The sequence below is a fragment of the Corvus moneduloides genome, chromosome 4 (genome assembly GCF_009650955.1).
Source record: "Corvus moneduloides isolate bCorMon1 chromosome 4, bCorMon1.pri, whole genome shotgun sequence".
In the NCBI taxonomy this organism is placed as follows: domain Eukaryota; kingdom Metazoa; phylum Chordata; class Aves; order Passeriformes; family Corvidae; genus Corvus; species Corvus moneduloides.
In genome coordinates, this window is record NC_045479.1 from 21,562,776 (window position 1) to 21,589,967 (window position 27,192).

A 27,192-nucleotide genomic window follows, 5' to 3' on the forward strand; every position below is an offset into this window, starting at 1 on the left:
CTTTCCACAGGGCTGGGTGTGGGGGACAGACAGAGCAGGACAGCAGGATCACACATGTCCTGCATTCCTCAGAGGAGGGGGGAGGCAGCCTGGAGAGCTGGTAGGGTGTACAACCAGATTAGATAACTGACTTCCCGCTGCTGAGGGAGGGAGAGACAGTGCTGCTTTCAGCACTCCTGCTCCATTACAAATAAGTGATGTCATGACTTTCAAGAAAATATCACCTACTATCCTGTTCTGCTTCCCCCACAGATTGCTAAAATGGCTTGCTAAGAAAGAATTAAGATGTAACAAAGATGGATATGAAAGAGGAGGAGAAAAACTTCAGACCAGCTACAGAACATCCTGGAAGAATGGCAAAAGAGTTAGCATGGTCAGTAAAAATAAGGCAGTGGCTTTTTCCCAATGTGGTTTTTCAAGAGTATTTAACATTTGGATATTTCCTTTCATTGCTTTCTGCCATTCAAACTTCTTTGTTATTTAGCTTTTCAGATCAAAAGTGGTTTTTCTCCTATAAAACCTAAAAAAAGTTCCTGGGGCAAACTGTATTTCTGGCTGAGTTAATAATGTGTGGTTATCTGAACCAGGATCAAATGGAAAAATGAAAAACTGAATTAACTTACTAAGCAGACCAAATGGTTCAAGAGGTGCCCAAGAGTCAAGCTCTCTGATGAAGAGGTTATTCAGAACTGAACAGCCAGGTTAAGGCTTGTGCTCCATGGCCCAGTCTGTGTCCCATTCAGGGGAGAGTTACAAGAGTGAAGACTGGTAAGCTGGGAACTCAAAGAGAAAGATGTGGACCATACTGATGAACAGTTATTCCCCTTTTTTTTTTCCTTTTTCATAAGAAAACTGTGGAAGAATATTTTTTTAGGTAGAGAGGGTCAGCATTCTGCCTCAGGGGACTCATTCCCACAACAGTTTAGGCTCCTGGACTGCTTGAGGAAGAGGGTGAAGAAGTTAGGAAGGCTCCAGACGAACAGGGTTGCAGTAATGAAGAAAAATTAAATATCAAGAAATACTGAGCAAGGATGGATGGCCAAACAAAGAAGGGGACAAAAAGCCAGAGTTTGAAGGAAGCAGTGCCTTCCTCTTCACCTAAACAATACACAGGAGAGCCCTGGGGTCAGATTCAAGGACTGCCCATGACAACGCAGCTTCTGTGTTTCCCTGGACAGATTGATCCAGCTGGGAAAAGTCATCATTTGTTCTCCTTCTGAGGTCTGGAGGAGTCAAGAGCAGCTCCCTGCCCACCAAACAGAGGTTGGGCTGCCTGATTTGGGTGGCAGGGAGGGGAAAGGTGGAAACAGCCAGGATCCTTGTTTTCTGTTCCTCAACTCTCCAGCCCACTGGGGGCTTCATTCCCTTGGGCAAAGAAGCAGTCCCTGTGTGGGCATTTAATGAAAGCTGCAGGGGCCTGGCCATGGTCCTCACCAGCAGAATCACACCATGGTCTTGGCTTGGAGCAATCTGTTGCCTCATCTCAAACGTGGATATTCAGCCTATGTGAAGGATTTCAAGAGGTAGACTGGGAAAATCTCCCTACAGGAGTCCGTGGGGAAATGGGATAAGCTACCTTGTGGTGGTGACAAGGGTCTCAACTTGATCTCCCAGCAGGGAACCAGAGTCCACTTCTGACCTTCTGCGCTCACCGACCATTTGAAGGCAGTTCCTTTATAAGGACCTCAAGTGCAGTAACATTTGAGGAGAAGGAGTATGAGGGGAAAGGTAGAGCTGGGAGGTTTAGGAAAGAACTAACAGGTCATTTTGAAGAGTATCTGGTCTAACTTTGAAGCTGGCCCTGCTTTGAGTGATGGAGACAGTTGGATCTTCTAAGTGAGAAGCATGATTTAAATTTTTTTTAAATTTTTCCTATACTCTTTTAGGATAACTGCTAAAGCAGCCAACAAAATAAGGACTTTGATGAAGAAATGCCAGGAAGAATTATTCTTGCTAATACCACCCAGACTGACAAGTATGACATCAATAAAAAAGAAAAATCTGTCCCAGAAGCACTTTGATAAGAACATGTGCACTCATGAACAGTCATAGACAACAGGACAGGACCCCTTTGAAAAGAGAAGAAACCTTTTCGAGGGCAGTGGGTCCTGAGAAAGTCTTCAAAACCACTGCATTAATAATCTGTACATACACGATGCAGAATCAACAGCTTTATAAAAACAGAAAATATCAGGTCATTCAAACAACATTCAGATTTCTTTATCCACCCAAACATTATTATGGCCCTAATGAGTATAAAATAAGCATATGATTCCTTCAGGATCACCACCTTATCTCTACATCTCTCTCTTCTTATGCCTGCTTTCAAGTCGGGTGTCTGCAGATGATGATTGTTAATAATAATTTCTACTTTGGCAACAGCATCCAGTCTCAGTCAATATGGGACTTTTGTTTGACAGACACTGCACCAGCACCCAGAGCAGGGGACAGACCCCAACATGAAGAGTTTTCAGCTGAAATGAATGTCTAACAAGGCTAACAGGGAAACAGGATGTGTCCAGTGCCCATCAGAATACAGGCTATGAGCCTCATTACTGTTCCTGGGACAGATTACCTCTCCTTAGCCCTGTCCACATGCATTCCTTAGAGAGAAATTCACTTGTCACTGACCTGTTCCACTCGGATATCAAATTCTCCATTCACCTTCTTCCCCTGGAAATATTTGGCCCTGCAGAAGAAGCAAGAGAGACAAACATGGTTAAATAAGATTTTTGGCTTTCATTACATACTGTTTTGCTTCTGTGTTTCCCTTTTTGCTGAAGAATTTCTATCCGGGTCACAGCATGTTTTTCTAATTCCTATCTTCTTTTAGCTTTCTGTTCTCCAGGAGAAACCTGCCAAGCCAGATGAAAACCACATTGGAACGTTCCTTCAAGGCTTGTTACTTTTTCATTTAATTTTCAAACTGAAAACCAAATGTTCTCCTAATCTTTTCCAGGGAACAACTCTAATCAATGATTCCTTGCTAGATCTCATTTAATACCCAATCTTTATTCTGTAAAAGGAGAGCAACATATGGCACAGCACTGGGAACTTCTGATGTTGAGCAAGGAGCTTTATCATCACAGCTGAAGTACTCGTGAAGCCTGTTCTCATGCTGTCTCACTACAGAGCTGCTTTCCGCTTCTGTTTCTTCTTGCTGTTGATTTAGAGAAACCATATCTGCATCTCTACAGTATCACTGATGAAGGATGAACTCCTGAACTGAGAAACCTTGTTTGCTTTGGGGTTGAACACTGCTGTGAGAAGAACATACACCTTCCACCAGCTCTGTTCCTATCTCCCCACATGATGCAGACACCAAAGCACTTCTAGAAGGTTGTTCCTGTGAGGGGAAGGCTGACAGTAGTGTTGGAGAAGAAAAGAGAGGAAAAGGACAGGCAGTTCTAGCTTTTTGTATTCATATTTGTGTATAATTCCCTTTATATTGATTAGTCAGTGGGGAAATTTCCCTGTGAATATTTCTCCCCAGTTCTTCCTCTCACCAAACAAGCTTGACAGAAGAAAATATGAATTTATTTTGTCAGTCCTCCTCCCCTGTAAACTTCAGAAGGCCATGTAGGCTCCAAAGGGCTCTTCTATTTGGAAAGCATTGAAAACAGTTTAGTCCCGCAAGAGCTGTTTCCAGAGACAAAGTAACTCTGGGTTCTGTTTCCAATTGGCAAAGACAGGACAGAATAAAGAAGTAAAGGAAAATGAGGGGAAGCCGGCTTTGCTCCCTATTTTATAGTATAAGCAAAAAAAAAAAAAAAAAAGCTGGCTCACATTTTTACTATGTGTCTATTTGTTCCAATAAAAAAAGGAGAGACAGTAGGAAGGCAATTTCCCCCATGGCTGAAACACACCAGCTTTTAGCTGAATGCTCCCCTCCCCCAGAAACGTGATGTGTAAATAAAAAAGTTGTTTTGTCATTCTGGCTCAAAACAAAGTCAACATTTTTCATTATAATAGAAAAATACATTCAAAATGTCAAAAGCTTTGTGCTTAATTCTTACAAGTATATCTGAATGCTGCATCACACTTCCCTTCCCAGCCAGCCCATCCATCAGCATGGTGCAAATAAAACTTCTGCATAGGTGAGGGACAATGTAGCAGCCAGGTGTAACCAAGACCAGGTGACTCAAACAGCCCCTGTTTGGTATAAAAAGCAGATCTCTGGCTACTTTTCCTTTTTATTTTGGATTTATGAGCATTTCATGAACAAAAGCAACTCAGCAGACAAGCTAACACATCACGCCTCTAACAATAAACAGGAACTCTAAATGCACTTAATAATTCCATTAGATTTCTGGAGGCATAGCTCTAGAGGGTCTGGCAATATTCCTCACTCCTAAACATTGGGGATATTGCTGCAACCAGTGACTTCTTAAAAACTGCAATAAGCTTTCAGAGGGCTCACAGGAACTGGTCTGAAATTTGAGGTGCACTATTCCCTGGTACAAGTTTGTTTTTATTCCCAGCATGCTCATAATATATATTCCTTACCCGCATTTATGAAACACACTTCCTCCCTCTATGGCCTCTCCTCTTTGCCGACCAGCTGGTTGCAAGCTCCTTGGTGATGCTTGGCTTCAGCTTGCAATGAAGCACAACAGTCTTCAGCCTGGTTCAGATGGAGCAAAGAGGCTTCCACTGCCTGGTCCAGGAAATTGGCCTCCACACGGTTACAAAATCCTCTTTCTCCTCTCTACAGTACTGGCTGTGTCCATGGATGGTCACACAGAGGGTGCATCCAGCATTAGGAGTTGTTGGAGTAGTGCAAGGGACCTCAGCTTAGACACTGTGTGACCTCTCCATCCTATCCCCCTTTCCACACAGGTTGTCTCATCCAATGTCCCAAGAATTTTCCTCCAACAGCACGATATATCCCTTTCTTTCCAAGACAGCCCCCCCAAAAGCTGAACCTGCTCTGAGTGTCTCTGAAGACTACAGGTGCTAAGCAATTTGCAGCCAAATATTTTGATCACATCATTTTGACACAGCCCAGGGTAAGAATAAAACACTTCTTACTGAAATGTCTCTGAAATGGATGAGAGATGGTTTCAACTCTCACCTCAGGTTTCGGAGCCCCTGGACAGTAGAGGGTATCATGTTTAAATGACAAATGGCCTTAGCATCCTCCTGGAGCCCCTCAAATTTTAATCAAGCTGGAATCATTGCTGATGCTGTGGAAGCATCATACCTCTTGCAGGAGAGAGAGACTCTTTTGGTCAGTTCTGCCCCATGTATGAAATGGTTTGTGGTCCTTACAGTGGTCATGAGACAGAGGAAAGGAAGATCACGCTGCTGTGGTGGGGATGCACGAGAAAGAAATATGGATGTTTCTGGCAGTCTCATGGCTGTACAAGACATTTGTGGATGCTCTCTGCCCCAAAACCACCTGAGCAAGTCTCCTCAAGACCTCTGCCTAGGACCTGACTGCTGCAGAGTTACCTAGGCAGCTTGTAGTGCAGCAGAGGAGCGGTGCCCAGAAGACCAGAGAAAAACCTTTCTGGGGAGCCTTGGAAGTGTTCCCACTCACCTCCAGCACAGCCAGCCAGCAGCAATGAGAGGAGCAGCTCATTGCCCCAGGAGGGCTCACTGTCCCCAGCTTGGGACATCGGGCAAGCCACTTGCCACACAGACCCACCATCTCTCCCAGGCAGCCAGCAGCACTGACCACTGCTTGGCTGGCCACCCCTTTATTTTAAAGCATGTCAGATGTTGAGCTCAGCAGAACACAGAGCTATGATTTGGCTAGGCAGGGTGCAGATGGGGTGGTGCGGTTGCTGTGATCTCAGTGAATTAGCATGTAAGCATGTTTTGACTGAAGAAAACTGCAGGGCCATGCTCAAGAACAGTTCCTGGGTGGGATTTATAGAGCTAGGCAATCCATTTAAATGTGGCCCCAAGGACTGGGAGGGAGGAAGCACCATGACAAACAGCCAAAGGTCTGCCCTGGCTTGTAGGAAAGAAGCTTGCCTTGAACCCCTCTCTCATTCTGATGAAGAAGCTGCATGCTCTGGAAAAGGACATATTTTCTGGGTGCAAAGGCATCAGACAAACATAACTTTCACTTTCTGCCTCAGCTCTGACATGACTACAGGGACATAAGAAACCCAATGCCTCTTCTTATGAAGTAATCTGGAAAGGATAGAAGATCATTTTGCAGAGATATTCTGTAAACCAGCCCCAGTCTGCCTCAATTGCCATGGCTGGAGGAAGCATATACAACAGTTTTCTGTCAGATATGGAGTGTACCTTTAACAGCAGCAGGGAATAATAAGTGATCAATTCACATCCAATTACCTACCTCAGGCTAATTCACAGATTTTCAGATCTTCCTAGGAGAGACCTCAGTGGAACTGATACAGCAAATATTGGAATGCTGTCTTGGAAACTGGGAAGCCATTCTTCAGAGAACTAATAAGCCTGAGTCCAAATCCCCTGTGATGTGAGTAAACCCAGACTCACATCTGTATCACTGTTCAACAGAGGCCTTGAGCTACAAACTCAAGAGCTGGCTTGTACCTTCAACCCAAAAATGGGCTCTCTTCACTGAGAGCATGAAAAAGAAGGACACCAGGATATTATAGTGGTAAATTCCTCCAAATCCTCTGACTTAGCTTGTGCCTCTGGATGAAGACACAGCAAGCAAAGAAAGCCAGGTGATGCTTTGGATGGAAACCACTTCTTATCTGGAGCAGGAAGCAGCCTTTCCAACCCTGTGGAGGGGCCAGAGCAACACACGATGAAGAGAGAAATGCGTGGGACTCTTGGGGAGAGGTAGGCAAGGGAGTGGGTGGAAGAAAGAAGGAGAGAAATGGTAAGAAGAGACCTGGATAAACAAACCAAAAGGCATCCATGGATAAATTCTGGAATTATCTGAATTATTTCCCTGGTATCACATTACACATACTTCTCTCAAGCCCTTGGGAAAATAAGGCATGTAATTTCTTTCTGGATAATGCAGGAAAAGGCAAGGCTGAAGCCCCCTGGTTTGGCTGTGGGGGCACCTTGGGGAGGGTGGGGAGATGGTGAGGCACTGCACAAAATCCCCATGTCAAAGGGCCTGGGGGCCCAAGTGATGCACAAGGCGCTCACTGTATGTCCGCATTGTCTCCTTCATAAAAGGGGCTGGGACTGGGAAAAAGGAGGCAGTTTCCAGGATACTGGCCAGCAGCTGCTGGAATGCCCCGACCCCCCCAGCCCCTACATGCTATAAGGGCAGCAGAGAGGGGAAGGGGGAGGAGAGATGCATTTGTGCCCTTTTATTTCGAGGGTGGAAATAAGGAAGGTTTTCCTTTCAGGAGCCAGTTCTCACCCCCTCCACCACTTTCCCCACTTCAGAAATTCTCAGCTGCACCTAGTAAGAATTTTGAGATGGTCAAGTCCTGACTGCCCAGAGCATAGGGATGGGAAAAATCACTCCATAAATGCTGAGGTCTGCAAGCTGCTGGAGCTTTTGTCCACATCTGCTTTGGCCCAGAGACCTTTACGCAGTGTTCAGCTGTGGGATGGACTGGTTGGTAGTTAATACTTACTCTGCAAGAGTACCTTGGGGCAAGGGGTGGGGGTGTCAGGATGGTGAATAAGAGTGATGGATGTGTGCTTTGACACCTCAGGAAACAAGGTTTGAATTAAAAGTTAAATGGACCAGAGGCAAGTGCACAAAGAAAGAAAAGGTATTTACATTGTACATACCAACAGGGAGGGACGAATGGGTAAACCTCAGGTTTGTGTTGGGTCAAAAGGTAACCCTAAACACCCTGATACTTTGGCAGGAGCTCCATAGAAGTTTCAGCTTCATCCCCGGGGCACAGCAGTGCTGTGACCAGCCCTGTTCTCCCCGGGGCGAGATCACCTTGCTCCCGGTGCTGTCACCACCTGACTTGCTGTGGCCACTGAACAGAATGCCAGCTGTGCAGTGCTGCAGGTGTGTCCTCAGTGTCCTCGGCTGGGCTGTGGGAACAGACTTCTTTTGTTGCCTTCTGGGAAGAACCACAAAACCCAGCCCACTCTGGTTACTGTAAAACCACCCCTGAAACATTATTAGTTATGGGATCACATCAAGGGAAGGAACGCCTTACCCGAAGGGGGTTGTGCTGTGCTCTGATGGCAGTATGGGTTAGGGATTTTTGGATAAAGGAAGTCCTCTGGTGAGGTCCTTGATGAGATCTGAGGTCCCACCCTACAGGGCTGGGAGGATTTTCTTGGCTTGAATGCACATGGAAAGGGAAGCTTTGAGGCAGCAAAGGAGAAGGGTTTTTAAAATCTTCTTTAGTGAGCCCTCCCTTTCTGAAGGCCTGTTTTCCGGGGAGACCTGGCTTGGCAAGCCAGCAGCACTTTAAGGATCACACACACAACTATTCAGGCCACTCTTTGTATTCAAGGAATTGTGGAGTCCCACACAATACTGGCCTCCCAGCATCTTCCTGTGCCACCTCCTGCTCATCAAACAGGGGTAATCAAAGCCATCCCCCCACCAAGAGAAGAAGCACTAGTTAGTGCAGTGCTATTGCTTTTGGGCACAGCTTTTTGTGCTTCTCCGAGCTGTCAGAATAGGAAGGACACTTTGCTGTAGGTCTGGTCCCCCACCCAGGCTGTACTGTGGTCACATTCCTCCTGCCCACAAAGAGCTGGGGGTAGGAGGGTAGGGGGTGGAGGTGGGGTACTGCATTAAGTACAACATGAGGCAGCAATTTGATTTTGTGTGTTATCAAAACAGTGCATTGCTGGAACATTTCCACATTGCTAAATCTAAATAATATGGCCTGGAGCTGTTTGCAAGGGGTATCATTTTTTGTTGAGAATTTTGCAATATTTTTTTCCAGCTGCTTCAGTTCTCCTTGAATTTGAGGAGCAGGAGAACTGGCCTAACTTGGACCAACAGTGGGGCAGGGCTGTGGACTTCCAGGCAGAAGAAATCTGGCTCACAAACTCTGAGAAATGTATCTGAGGGTTGGGTTTGTTGGTTTTTTTTAACATGTACAGGACTAGGCAGGACATTCTGAGGTTAAATTCTATGCATTTATAGGAACTCTGGTAAAGTAATTAAGGACCCAGATTTGACTTGCATTAGCACAGTTATAACCTGGTGGGGAATGTTTTCCATATTCTTTGTGTCTATTTTTGTAATGATACTAATCCTTTACATTTCTGTATCACCTTTCATTTAGGGGGACTAGATCCCAAGATACTTTACGTACGCAGGATAAAAATACAGACAGACACGACGGTGATATACCTAAAACAGATTGGAAAGTGATGTGATAAATGCAATTTCTTGAAAACTTTTGACAGCCTTGCCTCCCTCTCACCCCTATGTCTGTATTCTAGGGAATACAGAAACTCTCCATGCTGCTTCCAGGCATGCATATGTGCACAAACACACACACTCCTTTAACACAAGCTTGCCCCCACTTTCTGCTTTCCACTTCTCAAAAAGTGGAACTTGGCAAGAAGTATAGGAACAAAAATATTCGGTCCTGGGTAGACAAGGCTAAAGGATGAAAATATGACGGCTTTTAAACCAGATTTGTGAAAACGTAAATTTTACATGTATGTTTTTTCAAATTATTGCTGCACTGTTGCACGGAACTTGTGAAATATTAAAAGGTCACCACTGTGTAAAAAACCATAATCCATAATAATCTATTTTCAGTCACCACCATGTTAGATGATTTGGGATTTCTTATCAGGAAATATAGACAAAACTTTGCAATTTAACCAGCAAATTCCTAAATTCAAGCTTGAACTCCAAAACTTACCATTATGTTTAAAAGAGTTAGGTGCAGAAATATTCTTCCTAATTGGAGCCTTAGTACATCACCTTCAGCCTACTGAAAGCATGAAATGACTCATGACACTCATTGAATATTTTTAAAAGGAATTCCTTGAAAAAGACCTAGGATTTAGGAACTCCCTTGCTAATAAAATTCAGTATTAGGGTATTATTTGACCAGTCACATTTTTAGGCAAATGACATATTTAGGGCTCAATATTTTCATGTTTCAGAAGTAAAAATCATTTTCTTTTTAAAAGAAGTTGATCATTTCCTTTGACCAGTATAAAACAGTAATCCTGTCAAATCAGTCCATAATTAGACCTGAATCATGGCGTTATTGTTATACAAAGAACCATTTCAAATGCATTAAGAGGATTTCATTCAGTGTTAATCACAGTTTTTCTCTTCCTTGATCTTAAAATTTTTGGAGACAGGATGTTCAGGCAGATTTGGCCGCAAATTATAAAGGGGAGAAAAAACAATGCAGTTTTATGTCTCCTAAAACATCCTCTGTGACTTATTTTTTGGAGAAGCATGTCACAGTCCTCGTGTGTGGAGCTGCTGCATACAGGGCACGTGTATTTTGGGCAAGGCACCAAACACAGCACTGTGAGCTCTTGAAACAGCCTGAAACTTGGACAAAACACAGCAATGGCTTTGAAAAGCCACATGAGCTGTTTCACAAATGTAACTTAGATACCCAGCAAATGCAACAAGAACAACTTTGTTATGCTGTCTGGTCCGGAAAGCGACTCTTTTAGCATGTGTGGCTAATAGGAGCCTTAGCTGTGCTTGATCACTTCCCCCATAAGCTGTTTAAACAGGAGGCATTAGGCTGGAAAGCTGAGCACTTTCACAGAGGACAGGGGTTAATAATTCACAGTAAAAAATCCTGTTTGATCTGCTGAGAAATTCAATCCAGCAAGAGCATAATTTTCTTAATAGCGTGGTGGGCGAGGAGGTTGCCAGAGGTGGGATGCTTTCCTCCTGGCTGAGGTCAGGCTGCCAGAGCTGGCCCACGTGCCACCACCTGGAGTTCTGCTGTCTCCTTTCCTCATGGTCCTGCTCCCTTTTGCTGTGTGTTTAACACATGCACGTGTACTCATGTCTGAGTTCCATTTTTTCTGGCAACTGCTTTAGGTGAGTTGTGGATGCGTTTTTGGAAGCCTCCCAAGGCACAGATACTCCCAGCCCATCAGAAGGAGCCTCATTCTCCAGGTGCAGGCTCCCCAGCTGAGAAATGTGCCAGTAACGACAGAAGAGGAGCCAAGCTTTTCCCTGGTGTGTTGATGCACAGGTACATTCACTGCTGTGCATGCCTCTGAGGGCTGCCTGTCAAAGCCAAGAGCACAAGAGAGCTGTATAGATAGCATTTTCCTCTTGTGCACATCCTACACAAGGCAATTCACTGCGTGCTTCCTTGAAATGTCTAGAGCTGTGTCTTTGAGGAGAATGGAAAATTTGTCAGAATGTTGCCACTTTAACAGAAAGCTGGGTGAGTTCCCTTGTTTTTAATAGAATGTACCTTTCTTTTACTGCTGCTAATGCAGAAAGCAGCTGATCATATTCCCTGGGACTCACACGGTTTTTATAGTGCTTTGCCTTTGGAATAAACCAGAGCAGATTGCATGTCAAGAACGGCAAGGATTTTATAGTGGAAGACAGGCCGTAGATTCCCATGCATGCTCTTTCTTTCCTTCAGACCTCTGAGAGAAATCGAGTGCTGTACTGTACCATCAGAGACATAGTAGCTCCTCAGAAACAGAAAAGACTGCCATTTGTCACTTTGAAGTGTGTTCTACTTGCACTTGCCTGTTTGGGTCGTTAAAGCATTTCGTCACGCACTTGCGCAACACCTCAACCTAATCCACAATTGCAGCCCTTCGCTGTAATACAAACAGTGATGATAAATTAATGTCTGGCTTGGCCATATTGCTACAGTCTCCAATTATGAGATAGTGTTTACATTTAGAGAAGAGAAATCAAATGGCAGATTCCTCTGTCTCTCACCCTTCCTGTCCGTGAACAAGCTGGTCCTTGTTGTAAACTCTGTGTAACTCGCTCTCGGGGAGGAGGCACTGTGGAAGCCCCCACCCTTAAAATAAGGGCAGCACTTCAGTAGTTATTTCTTGGGGATATTTTTAGTAAACTATTTCAAAAGGAGGAGGAAAGTGTTTCTTGGAAACCAAATACAAAGGTTTCACAAGTAGAAAGACCAGAGCAGGCAGAGATGAAACACATTACAAACATGATGCTCCTTCCAAACCCAGAATCACCAGCACAGAAGTAACAATGTGCTGTTGTTCACTTTCCAAAGTCGGGACTGTTTCTGTACATGATGCAAAGTGGATAGTCAGAATCCCTGGATAATCAGCTTCATCAGCTGGGCTCTCACAAGGCAAGCAAACACTGCTTCCTGAGGCTGCTCTGCCTGAACTCACATAACACCCTGGCTGAGACCACGAAGGTGGCTAGCATTGCTCAGAAGTACCTTACCAAAAGTAAACATCCATGGAGCCATGGAGCCACTGCTCTTCAGTGCTGCTCTCAAGGGTCTCACTGAGTTTCCTGGAGACACAAAAATCAACCAGCAAGAAGCACTCCTGGCCCGCTGGAGTGGTTGCATTGGTATGTTCTCTCAGAATGGACCATGTACTGCTGCCTTTAATCTGGGGAAGTTTCCAGACATGTATTTCTGTTCATGCTGCAAAGAGCCATGGCAGGGAAGGGTTAGTAATGTTCTTTCCTTGTTTTTCATGTCATACATACATCAGGGTATGATAATGAATTCATACACTAATTTTGTTCAGTGTCCTCACAGCCTTAGAGAAAGTAAAGGCAGGGAGCCTTTGCAAGCAGCATTTGATACCTGCAAACTTGTGGGTTGAGTCAGAGAGCTGGGATAAATGAAAGGGGTATCCCATAGTTCCTAGAAACTGCTCAGTTATAGACAGAAGAGGGATAGCCAAGACAGCAGGATGCATGGAGTGCTTACAGGAGTGGAGGAGTGAGGACAGCATGGGTAGCCATACTTCCTCTTTATATATCCCAGCTGCTGCTCCCTCAGCAAGCACAGCTCACAGACCACAAAGTCTGCATGACAGAACCGCAGCTGGGAGATGTAAAGGCAGGGATTCAAAAGAAGTATGTGTATTTTAAAACACGAAAACACTGCAGCAGGGTCCAACCCCTCCTTGTCCTTTCCCCTGCCCTGACTACCCTCAACACCATTAATCTCGAGGGAAAACTAGACCGGCCTTTGAGCTGGGGCTTTCCTCTCTGATCGCAGTGTTTGCGCTACACAGTGCTGGCTAAGCCCCAGATGCTAGAGCTGTGCAACAAAGGCACTCCCATCCCAGACCGAGGATGCTGTGTTAAGGGACTGCCACCTGGCAGCATCTCCAAGGAACTGCAAAAGCACTTCACAGAGCCAGCGGTTAGTGAGCATCAGCCTGCGGGAGGCTCGTGGTGCGCCCAGGAAAGAGAGATCAGGTCTGCTTGAGCAAGACTGGTGTTGCCGACTGAACGAGCTGGCACTGAGGGGCTGCTACTGTGATGAAAGACACTAGGCCAGGGAAACATTCATGGTGACAACCTTATCAGAGACTTTCCCACTCGGTTAAGATGTTGTTCTTGCTTTGAGAAAAATCCCACTGTTCTCCCTCTCTTACTTCAAGTTGGTTGAAGATGCCTGACCTACTTGTACTCAGTTGTGGTCTCTTTTAAGGTAAGAGCTAAGCTCTTGATTTGTGGAGATACACCTAAAAAGGTAGGTCTCACCTTGTCCCCACTCTTCTAGTTAAACAGAGAAGACCAAAGGTGACAGCTGTACCGAAGAGTGGTGTGGGATGAAAAGAAAAATAAACTAATCTGCCTTGGCCAAGACCCAGTAACCCAGCTTCTTTAATTTTGAAGTCTTCAATGCTGCCCCCTTACCTAGGCTACTCTTTCCTTCTTTTGTCTTGCGACAAGCTGGCAGATGAAGCAAGAGCATCTCCTCAACACATTCTCTGGATTTTTCCCCCAGATAAGACTCTCAGACAGGTTGCCTAAAGCTTTCTAAGCCAGCTGACTTCGAAAAGGAGCATACAAAAAGCAGTAAGTCATTTCTCTAGCATTTCAGAAGACTACAACTGTCCTACCCTTTGGAAAGTGTACTGTGCTACCCAATGTCATAGGAAACAAACTTCCAAACTTTTGTGTGTAAAGAGACCTGCATGAACAAGACAAATTTGAGGCTTAGCTGAGCCTGAGATTCCTTTGGCAATAGTTGTTGCTATGCTCAGCAGGTGAAGGGCCCTTGACAGGTAGTAGGAAGCTTGGTTATCTTACCATAATTTATGTATAAATTTACATACAGAGAAAAGCTCAAGAGAGATGGAGAGCTGGAGAGATTGAGTCACTTTTAATTTTTAGAGTCAGCACAGTGGATTAAGGTCCTGAACCACATCATTAATACACCTTCAGCTGTTATCTCTTAGGATCATTGCTAGATATGACAGCTTGGCTAAGCCTGCTGAGCCAAGAACCTCCCAAACGTGTTCATATATTAAAGTTATGAAGAAGCTGGTCAATGAATACCAAATGAACATTTTTTACCGAGAAAGTTATGAAAAAACCCACTCTGCCGTTCATGCAAGTCATCTGACAGACACCAGCCTGGGGCCAGAGCTGGTGACTCAGATGTCAGAGTATCTGTGCACCCCCTGCAGATTATCTGTGATTCCCAGATCCCTGAGAATGTGCAGCTGAACTCAGTGGGGGATCACTGATGACTCACCAGTCCGTGTGCGCGTCATCGATCACCAGGAGGATCTTGGGTTTCTGTGCCATGGGGGGCGTGGGGCCGGCCGAGTGATCCATCAGCCCTGCAGCCGCTTGCGTGGTTTGCTTCATGGCGCTGGAGATGGAGCTGAAGATGCTGCTGCCGGTAGAGGAAGAGTGCGGGGGTTGGGGTGGCTGCAGATGCTTCCTCTCCATGGCGGGAGAAACTGGGGAGCTCGTGGAGCTGTCAGGGCGCTGCAAGTCCATCATGTAGCCATTGGGCAGGTTTGCCACGAAACTACTGTCTGAGAGACGCCGCCGGAGGAAATTCATGGTTGCAGTGTTGTGCGGAAACTTCCTCAGCAAGAGCAAGGCTGAGCAGTGCTGTTACCAGTCCTGGAGGATGTCCCTGTGTCCCTTTGGGTACCTCCTTACAGTCCAGGCAGGCAGGCTTTCTCCCTTGAAATCCTGCTGGAGAAATATGTCTAACTTTTTCAGCTTTTTTTTCTTTCTCTCCTGTGGGAAGAGAACCAAAGACATACATGTCAGATATATACTGTGAGACTGAGATAAGAAAACCCCTTTTGGTCTCTTAGACAGGTATGTTAATCAACAAGAGAAGAAAGGACTGCTGGCTGCTACGCAGTATTCCACGCTAGAAGCTTGGCTGTCTAATCTTGACGCATTTTTTCCTCTCTTGTTGGTGTTTATGGGAGTTTTTTGTTTGTTTACTTTGTTTTAATAAGAAAGATCTCTTTATTCTGTTCATCTCTTCAAGTGAGAAAATGAACACTGCAAAATATAAGGATTTGACTCTTCTCCCTTGACCATGGTGTGATGACTTTGTTTTTACCCAGAATACTAAGTATTTCAGCAGTTAAATAATCTCATGGTTTAAAAAATTTTCACCTCTAGGACATCCCAGAAAACAGACTTCCACAGTGATTTCCCAAGAAATTTTTATCTGCTAAGACAACCTTTAAGTCTTGGTTGGTGACATTTAGGGGAAAACCAAAACAAAATTATTGGTGGTAAAACATACATATTTTTCAAGACATACATATTTGCAGCAACAAAAATGAGAGTTATTCCATACATCAAGTGAGATGAGCCACATGCATTCTTGGTATCATTGTTTAAATTATGCCCGACCGACTTCAAGTCTCTTTGAATGACCCCCTACAAATACTGGAGCTGCTTGCCTTCACCTGGTTCTGTCTCCCTTACTGCTCACCCTCTTGTCCCAAACTCTGATTGCCTCCTGATGGCAGAAAACTGTCTTTTGCCAGTTGTCTAAGAGAGCTCATTGTGAATCTCCCTCCTGGAGCTGTGGGTGAGAGCTCATGGTGCAACCAAACAGCTTTCTTAAAATAAGCTCTCATTTTTCACCTACAGGGATTTACAAAACTTTACACACAAAGGATTCAGACTGTCCATGTCCGTACCTCTTGTAGCCCCCAAACCCTTAGGGAGGCTCAGATGAGCAAGCTACAAAGAGCCCCTTGGCACACGTCCCCAGATCTCATCATCCATCACCACCCCAACTCCATGGGCATAGGATCCATCTGGAGCACAGGGCTCCCTGCTGGAGCTGCTGACATTGGCTCATTAGAGTAATTTTTCTTTTGATTTCTAAGCCCTGGCAGTGCAAGTCCTCTGGCTTTGCTGGAGCCTGGAGGTGGTCTTTTCCCAGGGAACGGCTCAGGAAATCTTTAATGACTTCCTGCCACATTTACAGTCGATAACGTATCTCGGGGTATTGTGCTGACTTCCCGCCTGCTCCTGGCGCACCCGGTGACTGCACAACGTCAGCAGACACACACCAGGGAGCACTTTAGTAGCACTGACTGGTTCTGCAGCAATTGTTCCAAAAAGCAGGTAATGGAGAGTGCCCATGAACTATGAGCTTGCTACTCACCTCATATAGACACCCACACAACACTTGTCCTACTGCAGGAACGGTGAGGGCCAGCACAGAGCCGTCCACTGTTACCTGTCCAGGATGACCTGGGTGATACAGCCTACAAAGGTTTTAGGGGATTTATATACCACAGACTGGGTAAAAATGTGCTGCACTGTCCTCTGCTCAGGAACCTGTGCTTTCTCCTTGCATAACACAAAAAAGAAAAATCCCCTCCCTTGAGTGACAGTTCACTCAAGAATAGGTGCAGTCCTGGTTAAAGAGGAGCATCCCAGAGATTTGTCTACTATCAGAAGGGGTCCAAATGAGTAGTCCATTACTGTGTACAGCAGTTAGGCGTGTACTCTTTTGTAGGCCTTGGTGTTAACTGGCAAGATGTAGGGCATAAATTTGATACTGGGCTTGGGAGAAGCATCTGTAGCACAAGACACCTGCTCTTTGCACGACTTGCACAACATCACAGAGCTGCTGGTTCCTGCTGTGGCAGCTCTTAGCCACGGGAGGGAACCTGCCCCCAGCCATAGAGGCTGGACAAGGCTCTTGTCACCAGCCACTATCCTTGGGACAGGGTCCATAAGGACTTGCATGTTCGTGAAGGTGTTTCTCCCCCACTGCCAGGTGCTTGCATAGCTGCTTCCTCCTCTGAGAGATTTGCACTCTCCAAATGAACATGGGTACCTTGCAAAGCACTAGCAAGTAGATAAATGGGCAAATGTCTCTGCTGTGCCCTGCACTGAGGGAAGAACAGCATGGACACTCATGAGCTAGGGTGTCCCAAGGCTGGGTAGGGCCAAAGTATCCCATGACGTGCATGGAAGGCACACAGGTTTCCTCTGCCGCGGGGCTTCCCAAATTGTGGTCAGTGCTCACACTAAATAATTTATCGTACTTAGTGCAAGGCCATGACCACTCTCCTCCTGGAGCCTTTTAAACAACAATATTTGCAGTGACCTGTCATTTTTTTCCACCAGGGGTTTTGTAGTAGAAGATGCTGCCCAGGAGATGCTGGGAGCTGGCAAAGTTCTCTTGTCTAGAGAGTTTGGGATGTGGCACTTAGTCTGGCCTTTCCCTCTGTGGTTGGCGCAGCCTCCACTATCTGCTAAGACTGGGCTGCATGCCGTTGGCTTGGGAAGGAGGGAGAGGAAACCTAAGCACTGATGTCACAGGGAAATCTCCCTCTGGCAAAGCACGCGGAGGTTGAAATCAAACAGGACGACACTGCTGCAGCAGAGAGTAATGCCTGGCTCCACTATGGGGTTCCTGTCAGGACCTTCAGCTTTGGGTATCTCGGAGTGACGGCACAGACTGTCCTCTGCTCATTACACACATTTTTCTAATTATCTGGCTAACGTAATTAAAATAGATTTTATCTTTTTTTTTTTTTTTTTTTTTTAAATGAAGTTGTTGGTGGCTTCGCTGTATTGATTTGCCAGCTGCCATTAGTGTTGCCACAGAGGAGATCATCTCTGCAATGGGAGCAGTGCAAACTACCAGCAGGTTTTCTGCCAGCAGTTTGCCCTGCTTTGCTCACTGGAAAACCTCATATTCTGCTTCTGCATCACTCACTGTTATTTAACTTTCAGAAGTAGGCATTTTCATCCAGGCACAGGCTGAGTAGGTTAGGACCTCATTTTCCTACTGCTTGAAACTCACTGTGGACTTCCTGAGGGCTCAGCCTGTCAGGCCAAATCTGGCTCTGTAGCTTTTGTGCAGCACAGCATCCACCCAGTGCACGTACAGATCCTACCATAGCAAGTGAGCCTGGCTGCAAATTTAACAAAGCCAGGAGCCTACACCTCCATCAGAAGCAAGACAGATCTGCTGAGTGGTATTTTGTCACTCCAGAGCCACAGGCAGGAGAGCTGCTGGCTCTACACCATCAAGCTGTACGTTCCCTGTGTACACCAGCGTTCCTTTGGCTCACACGGAGACACATCACCTACTTAATGCAGTGCCAGGCACAAACTTGCCTGCAGGAAGGGAGCTCCCTGCACAGCTGGAAATACAGCCCATGGGCTGCTTCCAGACCAGGCAACAGCTCCTGTGGAGTTCCTCAAGTTGCAAGACAAGCAGCTGCTTCTCACAGTGCAGGAGTCATCTGCTGCTGAGTGAAACAGCTGCTCCTGAAAGCTAGCTGGGAAAACAGCATTGGGACCAGGGAGCTGCAGGCTGGGGATCTGGTCTGTACTGCAGGGTGACGAAAGGCACAGGAGAATGAGTGAGTCCTGAGGAAAGAGAGCAGGCAAGAGAGATGGGGAGAGGAGGAGGAGGAGAAGGCACAAGCAGAAAGGGAGGAAGTAAGCAGGAATTGACTTAACCAGAAGACAATGCAGGAACACACAGAAATCCCAACAATGTGAGCACCATCAGGGAATCAGAAGGGAATAATGTGAGCACCTAAATGAGGCAAGAGGAAGGTCAATTAGAGCTGACCTTGAAAACAACAGTCAAGAGGCTGGCACTGTCAGCCCCTTACTAACATGCAGTTAAACTTCCCAGCTGATATTTTTGGAAGAGCAAGGGAGGATATGCAATCTACTCACTCAGCACACTGACAGCAGCCAGGCACCTACCTTCTCTCTCTCAAGGATATACTCCACGGAGATGCAAGTTATCTCAGAAAACCTGTTGACATGTGTTAGAAAACAAGAACAAAATGTTCACTTAAACCTCTTGTGGGGTTATTTTCTGATGTGTGGTAGCGTCCGGAGGGAACCCAGCTCAGCTGGCTGATAGCGATTAACTGTGCTTAGATTTCCCCTGAGCTTGTTATCTCATGCTGTCAGGTAATGAACTGACATGGCCATGCCAGCCTGCATCTGATTGCTGCTCATGACAGCCTCAACAGAGCAATGCTGGGGGCAGCAGGATGGAAAAACAATGCGGAGGGATTATCCCCCCACCTCACCATAAGGGACTGCACACTTCCTTCTGCCCCACGGTGGGTGGGACTGTGAGGGGATGCTCCTCACCTGGCAACAACCATTGACTTACACCCCTCACATCCATTTTGCAGACAGCCTTCAGCATGCATTCAAGTTTTAATACATTCACATGGATCCCTGTCTGCCTTCAGGCATACTGACATAACGTGGGAGTCAGCTTCTGCGGAGGGGCAGCTGTATTAGGAAACTCAAAATCCAGCTGGACGGCTTTCCACATAGAGCATATTTTTAAAAAGTGTATTTCCCACATTTCTAGTACATTTTGAAAAAGAGGAAAGAAAGAGATTATTTATTACTGTCAAGCTTTCAGTGTTTCACCCTGAATGGCTTCAGCATTCCTAAGCTTGGCATAACTTGGCATTTCTTGGGAAGAATGGAAAATAAAATAAAGCAAATTGTTCTGAAATTGATTAGAATTTTTGTTAGATTTTTGATTCAATTGCTACAGTCCTGGATTCAAGAGGTTCACATGTTTAAACATTTCTTGGTATTTTTCAGCAACAGCTGAAATTCCATAAATCAGGAAATTACAAAAATACGGGTTAGAATAAGAAAAGGAAAAGGATACCCCACCAAATATTCCATGTTTTGTAAACCTGAAGCAGCTACAAAAAGCATGAGAGTTGAAAAGACTGTATGCCAGCCGAAAGAACAGAGGGAAGCAGAGTTTCCGTGCTGGTTTTCAGTTTGCAGACAGCTTTCCCAAACACCAGCAACAGGACACAGCCCTAATGTAGACGCTGGTTTAAATTTTCCAGAGTATGTAAAACTACAGCACAAATTCCACTGACACCAGCAGAGCCATAGGGTGTCTTTTGAGGCAGTTGCAAGAAGTCAGGGGCCTGCAGCTGGAGGGAGTGCCAGGGCAGGGGAGCAGAAACAGTTATCAGGACAATAATCCTACACAGAGCCCAAGCCTCCTGCTATGTGTTAGACAGCAGATCACCAGAATCAGAGAATGGCCTGGGCTGGAAAGGATCTTAAAGATCATCTAGTTCCACCCACCCTGCCGTGGATTTTCACAAGAAGTCAGTCTCTTGAGCATTCGATTTCTCTGTTCAAACAGAGAGATTGTCAGAGATGGCAGGACATCTCTTTGTCAGAAGCTAATCACAATGTTCAACATGCTTCATTAAGCCACTGAAACATATAAAGGTGCAATAATTCCATCCTCTTATTGCTGCATTCCTGTAGAGCTTAAAAAAATCCTCTCTGCTTGCTTGGGTGGCTATTTAACTGGAAGTCTTGGTTTCACAAATCTTATTTGTATCTTCCTTTCGCAAAGCTGCCAGGGCTTCCTACGTATCAGTTTTGTGGTAGGGGGGTTGCCTTATCTCCTGAAGATAGTGGGGGTGTGCATATCAGACCAAGTGCAGATGGGACCACTTCCCAAGAGCTACACCCTCATTTGCACAGCTAATGAATTAGTCTGCTTCCTCTTTTACCTATAATTTCATAATGGCAAGTGAGGAAAAGAAGATGGGGAAAAACAATCTGAAGTGACAAAATGTTGCTGTAAGATCAGACTTTCACGTAGATTGCAAGGGAAGATGACTAAAGCCATGAACAATAGTGCAAAATTTTCTAGTGAAAAATAAATCTGACTATTATGATAATACTCTCTGGCTTTAATATCCCCCAAGAACAAATTACGATGTGCTACTTCTTGGAAACAATGTATTACTTCCTCATTTTAGTCTCACTTTGGAAATCCTACTGGCACCTAATAGCTGTGGTGCTGTCTCAGTGGTAATAGGCTCTTGTCAATGAGCTTATGGAAGCCTTTCATGGCCTCTGTTCAACATCAATAATTGCTTATCATCAAAGCCAGACCCAGCTCAACTGGAGCAGGCAGTGTGTCTAATCCTTGACTGCCACAGAGCCATCTCCATCTGAAAGTCAGTTGAGTTTGCATCCTGGCTCCATTTCTTGTTTCCCAAGAGTACGGTGGTCATTCCTACCCCAAGCAATAGCGACACTAATGATTCCATTAAGGCTGATAGTTACACACATGCCAAAGTGGCTCCTCACAGTGGTAGTAAAGGAAAGCTGGAGACAGCAGTACAAACCAGAGAATTTGTAGAGGTAAATGCTCTGCGTATTAAGTGGATGAACTTGTAAGAAGGAAGCAATCAGGGCTCGGAAGGCTCTGTCTTTTTCCTTCCCAGTCTTGGATCTGATGCAGTTCATGTTGTGTGTTGTGAGACATGCTCCAAGCGTCCTGCAGCAACTGTACAAGTCCTGATTTCATGGTGATAAGAGTGAAAGTGGCACCAGACACGCCATTAATAGAGCAGGGATTTCCTTCAGCTGAGAGGCGTGCTGCTTTGAAGAGTGCTGATCCGAATAAAATCAAGAAGCTGGGTGTATTTAATATGTAGGGCCTGCCAATATGCATTAGGGCTCATCCAGATAAGAGGTGCCTCAGGGACTGACAACTCCCAGAGTCTCAGAGGAAACTGCAGCAGCTTGCCCAGTGCTAATGGGGCTCATGTCTTGATTGTGATCACAAACACCTCCTCATTTCTGTGCCATTTTCTTTCTATTCTATTCCAGTTCTGCCACAATAGACTGATTATTAAAAATGCTTGTAAACAAAATATTTCATTACCATAGAGTAAACTAGATATGCTGTGGGAAAAAAAAGTGCTACAGGCTGTGAAACAGGAAGAAACAATTAAGTAAGAGATTATAATATACATGAAATAGATAATTATTAGTTAACTGATAATGATAAGAAGGATCTTCTGTTTGGAGCACAAATTATATTACTTTTGATATGTTTATAAGACAAAAATCTGTTGCATATTTCCAAATAACAAATCTTCAAACACAACTTCATAATTCTTGCATCTATGCTTCTAATTCATTTTAAGATGCCAAAAAAATTCAATTACTTTCCCAAATGTTCTGTGCTTCTAGGGGTTAAAAAGTCTTCCTTCAAATATCTAAAATCCTCTAAACCCTCTGCAATACTAATATATTCCATCTAAGCTTTTCTGCCATTTGCATCTGCCTCATTTCTTCCCCTTGCATCATTCCAGGCACCACCATATTCCAGTTTCCCAGATTTTCCCCATATGGCAAGGAACCCCTTATCATGTACTTGAGATTTACTTAACCTGATGGTGTGAACAGCAGATACCTGGAGAAATAAGACCTGTAATTTGCCTTTGTGTAGTTCATTTGCTTTCTAACCATACTTGCCCAACTTATGTAGCAAAAAATACTAAGCCAAGAATTTGAGCTCGCTTACTGATTTAGTTTGATGATGGAAGAGAAAGACAATGTTTTACTGCACTCTGGGCATGATTGACAAGATTTCTGACTCAGCTGTAAGACAGCTTGATGCCAATTCTTTCACGTGACGTAGAAGTGGTGGGAGATTGACTGGCTGGACTATTCCTGCCAAAGAGACAGAGAAAAATGAGGATTGGTAGACCTTCAACTGGAGCACTGCAGGGGTCTGTCTCAAGCTCTGTGATAGCCAACTCAAACCATGCTGAACTTATGTGGGAGATGTTTTTCTTCACTTTTTTGCATCTTTAGTATTCATCACATGGAGACACATGAAAAGATGTGTGGGCTTGAGGAACATGTCCCTTTTGCTCCCACCATGTATCCACACACTTCTCACCCCAGTAAGTGTACAATCCCCTATCCTAGAGCTGGACTGAGCACTCCAGTCTTCGTGACCTTGCTAGTGCCTGCTTTCCTGCTGCAACCTCATAAATGTCCATAAGATCCTGCTCTAGCATGGCTGCAGGCTGGAGATGCAAGCCAAATGTATTTGTGGGGCCCACAAGAAGCTCTGCAGGACAGTCAGGGGGTAGGTGCTTAGCTCCCTTATAATAAAGGATCTGGATAGGTTTTGAATGCCATTTATGAATTTATGTTTTCTCTGTAGGGACACTGTGTTGACAAAGAGTTGCATCACCAGAGGTGCACTTCTAAAATCAGAAAGTAGCTTTTAAAAAGCTAGTGATAAATTATATCACCACCTTATTTCACTAACCCTCCTTTATCTAGTTGTCTTCTCTCCCAGTTCTGCCTGCTTGCCTATCCAGTCTTTGTACTGAAGCTGCATGGTGTAGGAGCCCTCCATAACTGGCTCCAAACATGGGATACTAGGCTTTGACAAAAAAGCATCAGAACATACAATACGTGAGTGTGGGAACTGGATTAGATCCTGGACCCAGACAAAGTTCTCAGAGATCAGGCTAGTGGGCTGTGCCCAGAGACGGAAATAAAGCACAGCATGATTTTAACAGAGTCTTCTGCCATCAGTCTGGGGAAAGGTCATGCAGTGTCAGTGCCTTGGTTTCCCATTTCAGAAGACAAGCTGTATTTTTCAGAGTGCAGAGATATTGCAAGGCTCAGCTGATACACCTCCATGCTGCACCTCTGAGCCCAGCATGGGCAGCTTCTAGAGCTCGGCTTCCCCTGCTGATCAATAGCTGAATTACAAAGCTTTCAAGGGTTACAGAAGTGGTCAGCCTTATTTAGGAAACCGACCACTAAACCTTTCAAGACCTGGAGAGTATGTAGCCACCATGAGTGGGGGAAAAAATGAAAAAGCATTCTTGGAGGAAAAAGGTGGCACTCAGAAAAGTTTTGTAACAGGGAACACGAAGGATGAATCTGCACAGCTATTTTAGGTTCTCCTTCTGTGCTTTGAGAAGTTCTTTCTCAAGGAAAAGAGAGAAGGAAGGAGAAGAGGAGAAGAGGAGCATGTAGCAGCTCTGCAGCTGGGCAGCCTCAGCAGAGTGCTGTGAGAGGAGCTCAAGCTGCACGCATTGATGTGAGCTCTTGCTGGGTACACACACAAGCATGGTGTGAATAAGTGGTTACAGAGAGCACAAGCATTGCAGCAGGCAGAGCAGAAATGGGGACATCCTAAAAACCTCACAGAGATGTTATCTGAGAGCCACACTGGAGCACTCCTTTCCACATCTGTGTCCTGACTAGCGGGACAGGGGGGCAGTCACTACTTGGGTATTTACACAATGATACAGGTAATGATAGAAGCAGCATTGCAAAGTATTCCTACTCCCTCCAGGACAGTATACAAATGTATTGTCAGACCTAAGTAGTGCTGTCCCACACGACTGAAGCTTACAGACAAAAGCCACTTTTACTCTGGATATGCACTTACAGAACAAAAAGATGTGCCCAAGAGTAGACTGCAAGATCAGCTGAAGAATCCAAAACAAACTGCACAGAGATCTGAGTAACATCTGGAGGGCTGCCTTGCTCTGCTAGGTTTATTTCCAGCTCTTGCCCTGACAGAGTGCTTGTGCTCTCAGGATCATAAAAGTCAGAAAGTTTGAAACTTTCTTGCCACCTGATAACAACTGCATCTCTTTGTCATCACTATGGAGGCACAGAACTGGTTAAAAACCCAAACCAAACCAAACAACAAACTCCAGAGTATGACTTCCTAGCTTCAAGATTTCGGTGGCTGGCATGGACGGACAGCTGTTAAATAAAGCAGGCTGAGGAAGTGTTTATTCCCTGCAGCTTTGCAGAGGCACTCACCCTGGCCTCTTCCTCTTAAGATGACGAGCCAAAATCTGCCTGTGCTGACACTTGCATATGCAGTGTTTTCCACAGGTTTGAGTGGAAGGGTAGAGCTGATATTCCTGCATGTTGCAGTACAGCAGTCAGTTCTCTAAAACACATGAAACATTACTCAAGACTGCACACAAAGGAAAACTAACCTTTGGGTTTTGTGGACCGAAAGACCAGTTCCTTTCTCTGTTTTTTTCTAAAGGACTTTAAGCAAGTCACTAACTATATAAACAAAGCATGGAAAGGCTACACTGGGTCACATTTGAGAGAGACTGATCTGTGCAGTGATATAAATACAGATTGCAGAGGTGTTCAGTAATATACAATGTAAGTACAGCAACTGTTCAAAATTAAATCTACCTGAAAAACCGATTACTTGTTAACATAGAAGGATACACAGAGCCCTCCACTCAAGTGAGTACTGCTAATCTCACTGGAGCCCACTTTCAGAGCTGATTACAGCAAAAAAATGTTGTTGATGCCCAGAAGAAGATAATGTGTACAAAAGTAGTGTATGAATGATCTTTTATAAGTAAGCCAGGTTAGACACAAGGAGTTCTGTCCCCTTTCTTATCTACTTCAGTGCAAAAACAGTAACCAAACATGTCCCAGTGATGGGGTTATAAAATCTGGTATCATCACTGAACTTCATCAAAGTATTGAATCACCTTCACATGTTCCTGGCGGGCCCTGCACATCCACATGTGTTTTCCTAAGAGTTGCATAAGAAACCCTGGTTAAATCCCTTCATATTGGAATAAAAATGTAAAACCAGGACAAGAGAGGGCCAAATTGCAAACACAAATAATGTAAACTGCATGATAACAAATGTATAGAAGTCCTTCACTATCATCAGCTTAATCACTTGCTCTTGTCTTGCTTCAGCTCTCCATCGTTAGTGTCTCATTTCTGAAAGAGGATAATTGCTTTGGATCTCTTCAATTAGCACTAAAGCACTGCATAGCACTTGTAAAAATCAAATGAATTTGAAGAGTAGGATTACTGAGCTTGTCCTCCCACTACTGCAGCTTGTGTAGTTTCTCCCATCTCCTCCCGTCATGAGTTTATAATTTCTGATTGAAAAAACAACTCCAAGGCTAGTTTGTAAATACTCACCAGCTGGTCCAAACCAGTCGTGTAGCTAAGCCAAAGTCCCTGCAGCAAGAGCAAAGCAACAGCTCCCTAAAAGCCTGAGTGAAGAAAACAGTGTTTTCTCCCAACTTCAGTGAGGACTGCATGACCACATGACACTTGCTTAAGCATCCCAGGAGAGCTCAGATGTTCATGCTGCAAACCAGAAGCTCTCTCCTGGGCAGCTAGATCTTGAGCAGCAGCTGCTGACAGTGCATCATCTGCAGGGCTAGGCAGTGCCTGGCAGCAATCCTACCTGAGCTGATTTTGCCCTGAAATTTGGATAAGAAATGTCGCCAAGCAATGCAGGAGATGGCAGCTGGTTTGTTAGTTATTTCTGATGATTATTGAATAGGACCCTGAGCAACCTGACCTAGCAGAAGGTGTCCCTGCCCATGGTGTGGGGGAGTTAGAACTAGGTGATCTTTAAAGGTCTCTTCCAACCCAAGACAAGCTATGGTTCTATTATTATTATTTCACCTCCCCCACCAGGTGCTACCCCTGCCCATACCATGAAATAGGCACGTGCTGTGCTCTCTTTAAAAAATCAGGGTTTTCCTTACCCACCCATAGCCTTTGATGCCCTATCACTAAACATGAAAACATGCACTTAGTAATTTAGACAGCTAAAGAGTCTATTTATTCTTCACCACCTACTCTGTTCTTGGAAAATATACTGGTCTTACAGCACTGTGTGAAGCAATCAGCTATTGCTTCCATTAGTGGAACAGGGCCTACGGAAAAATTGTAGCAATGCTACTTATTTAACCGGAAACTATCTCAGAAAGCAGAGTCAATTCCTTCCCTTCTAGCTCCAGCAAAATTCTCATCAATTTCTAAAGGATTCTCTCTGAAATAAAAAAAAATCTTTGGGATTTAGAAGTGATCCCTCTGCCTTCCTGAAGATGGTGGAAGGCAGACGATCTTGCACGTCCGGCATGACTTTTGTGGGAGATGTCAGCTGTGACTTCACAAGGTCTGAGTCTGCCCTGGGTGGCTACATGCACTGTTCTGCTCTGAGGGTCAGCCTAAGGAGGGGACAGTCTGACCACGGGGCTCAGCAAAAGAAAGAG

The 27,192-nt window shown here is 44.9% G+C and overlaps 1 protein-coding gene across 2 annotated transcripts in view; it reads right to left on the reverse strand.

Moving 5' to 3' along the window:
• Nucleotides 1-27,192, reverse strand: part of SYN3 (synapsin III) — a 188,597-nt gene that overhangs the window by 154,818 nt on the left and 6,587 nt on the right. The window contains exons 2-4 of one of the 2 annotated variants that reach the window (XM_032107132.1): nucleotides 19,046-19,097; nucleotides 14,568-15,067; nucleotides 2,632-2,689 (exon numbers count right to left, since the gene is read on the reverse strand). In XM_032107132.1, the coding sequence (XP_031963023.1) occupies nucleotides 2,632-2,689; nucleotides 14,568-14,884 (375 nt within the window). In that variant the 5' untranslated portion in view covers nucleotides 14,885-15,067; nucleotides 19,046-19,097. The remainder of the gene's footprint in view (nucleotides 1-2,631; nucleotides 2,690-14,567; nucleotides 15,068-19,045; nucleotides 19,098-27,192) is intronic. The other variant, XM_032107131.1, reaches the window with a different exon arrangement.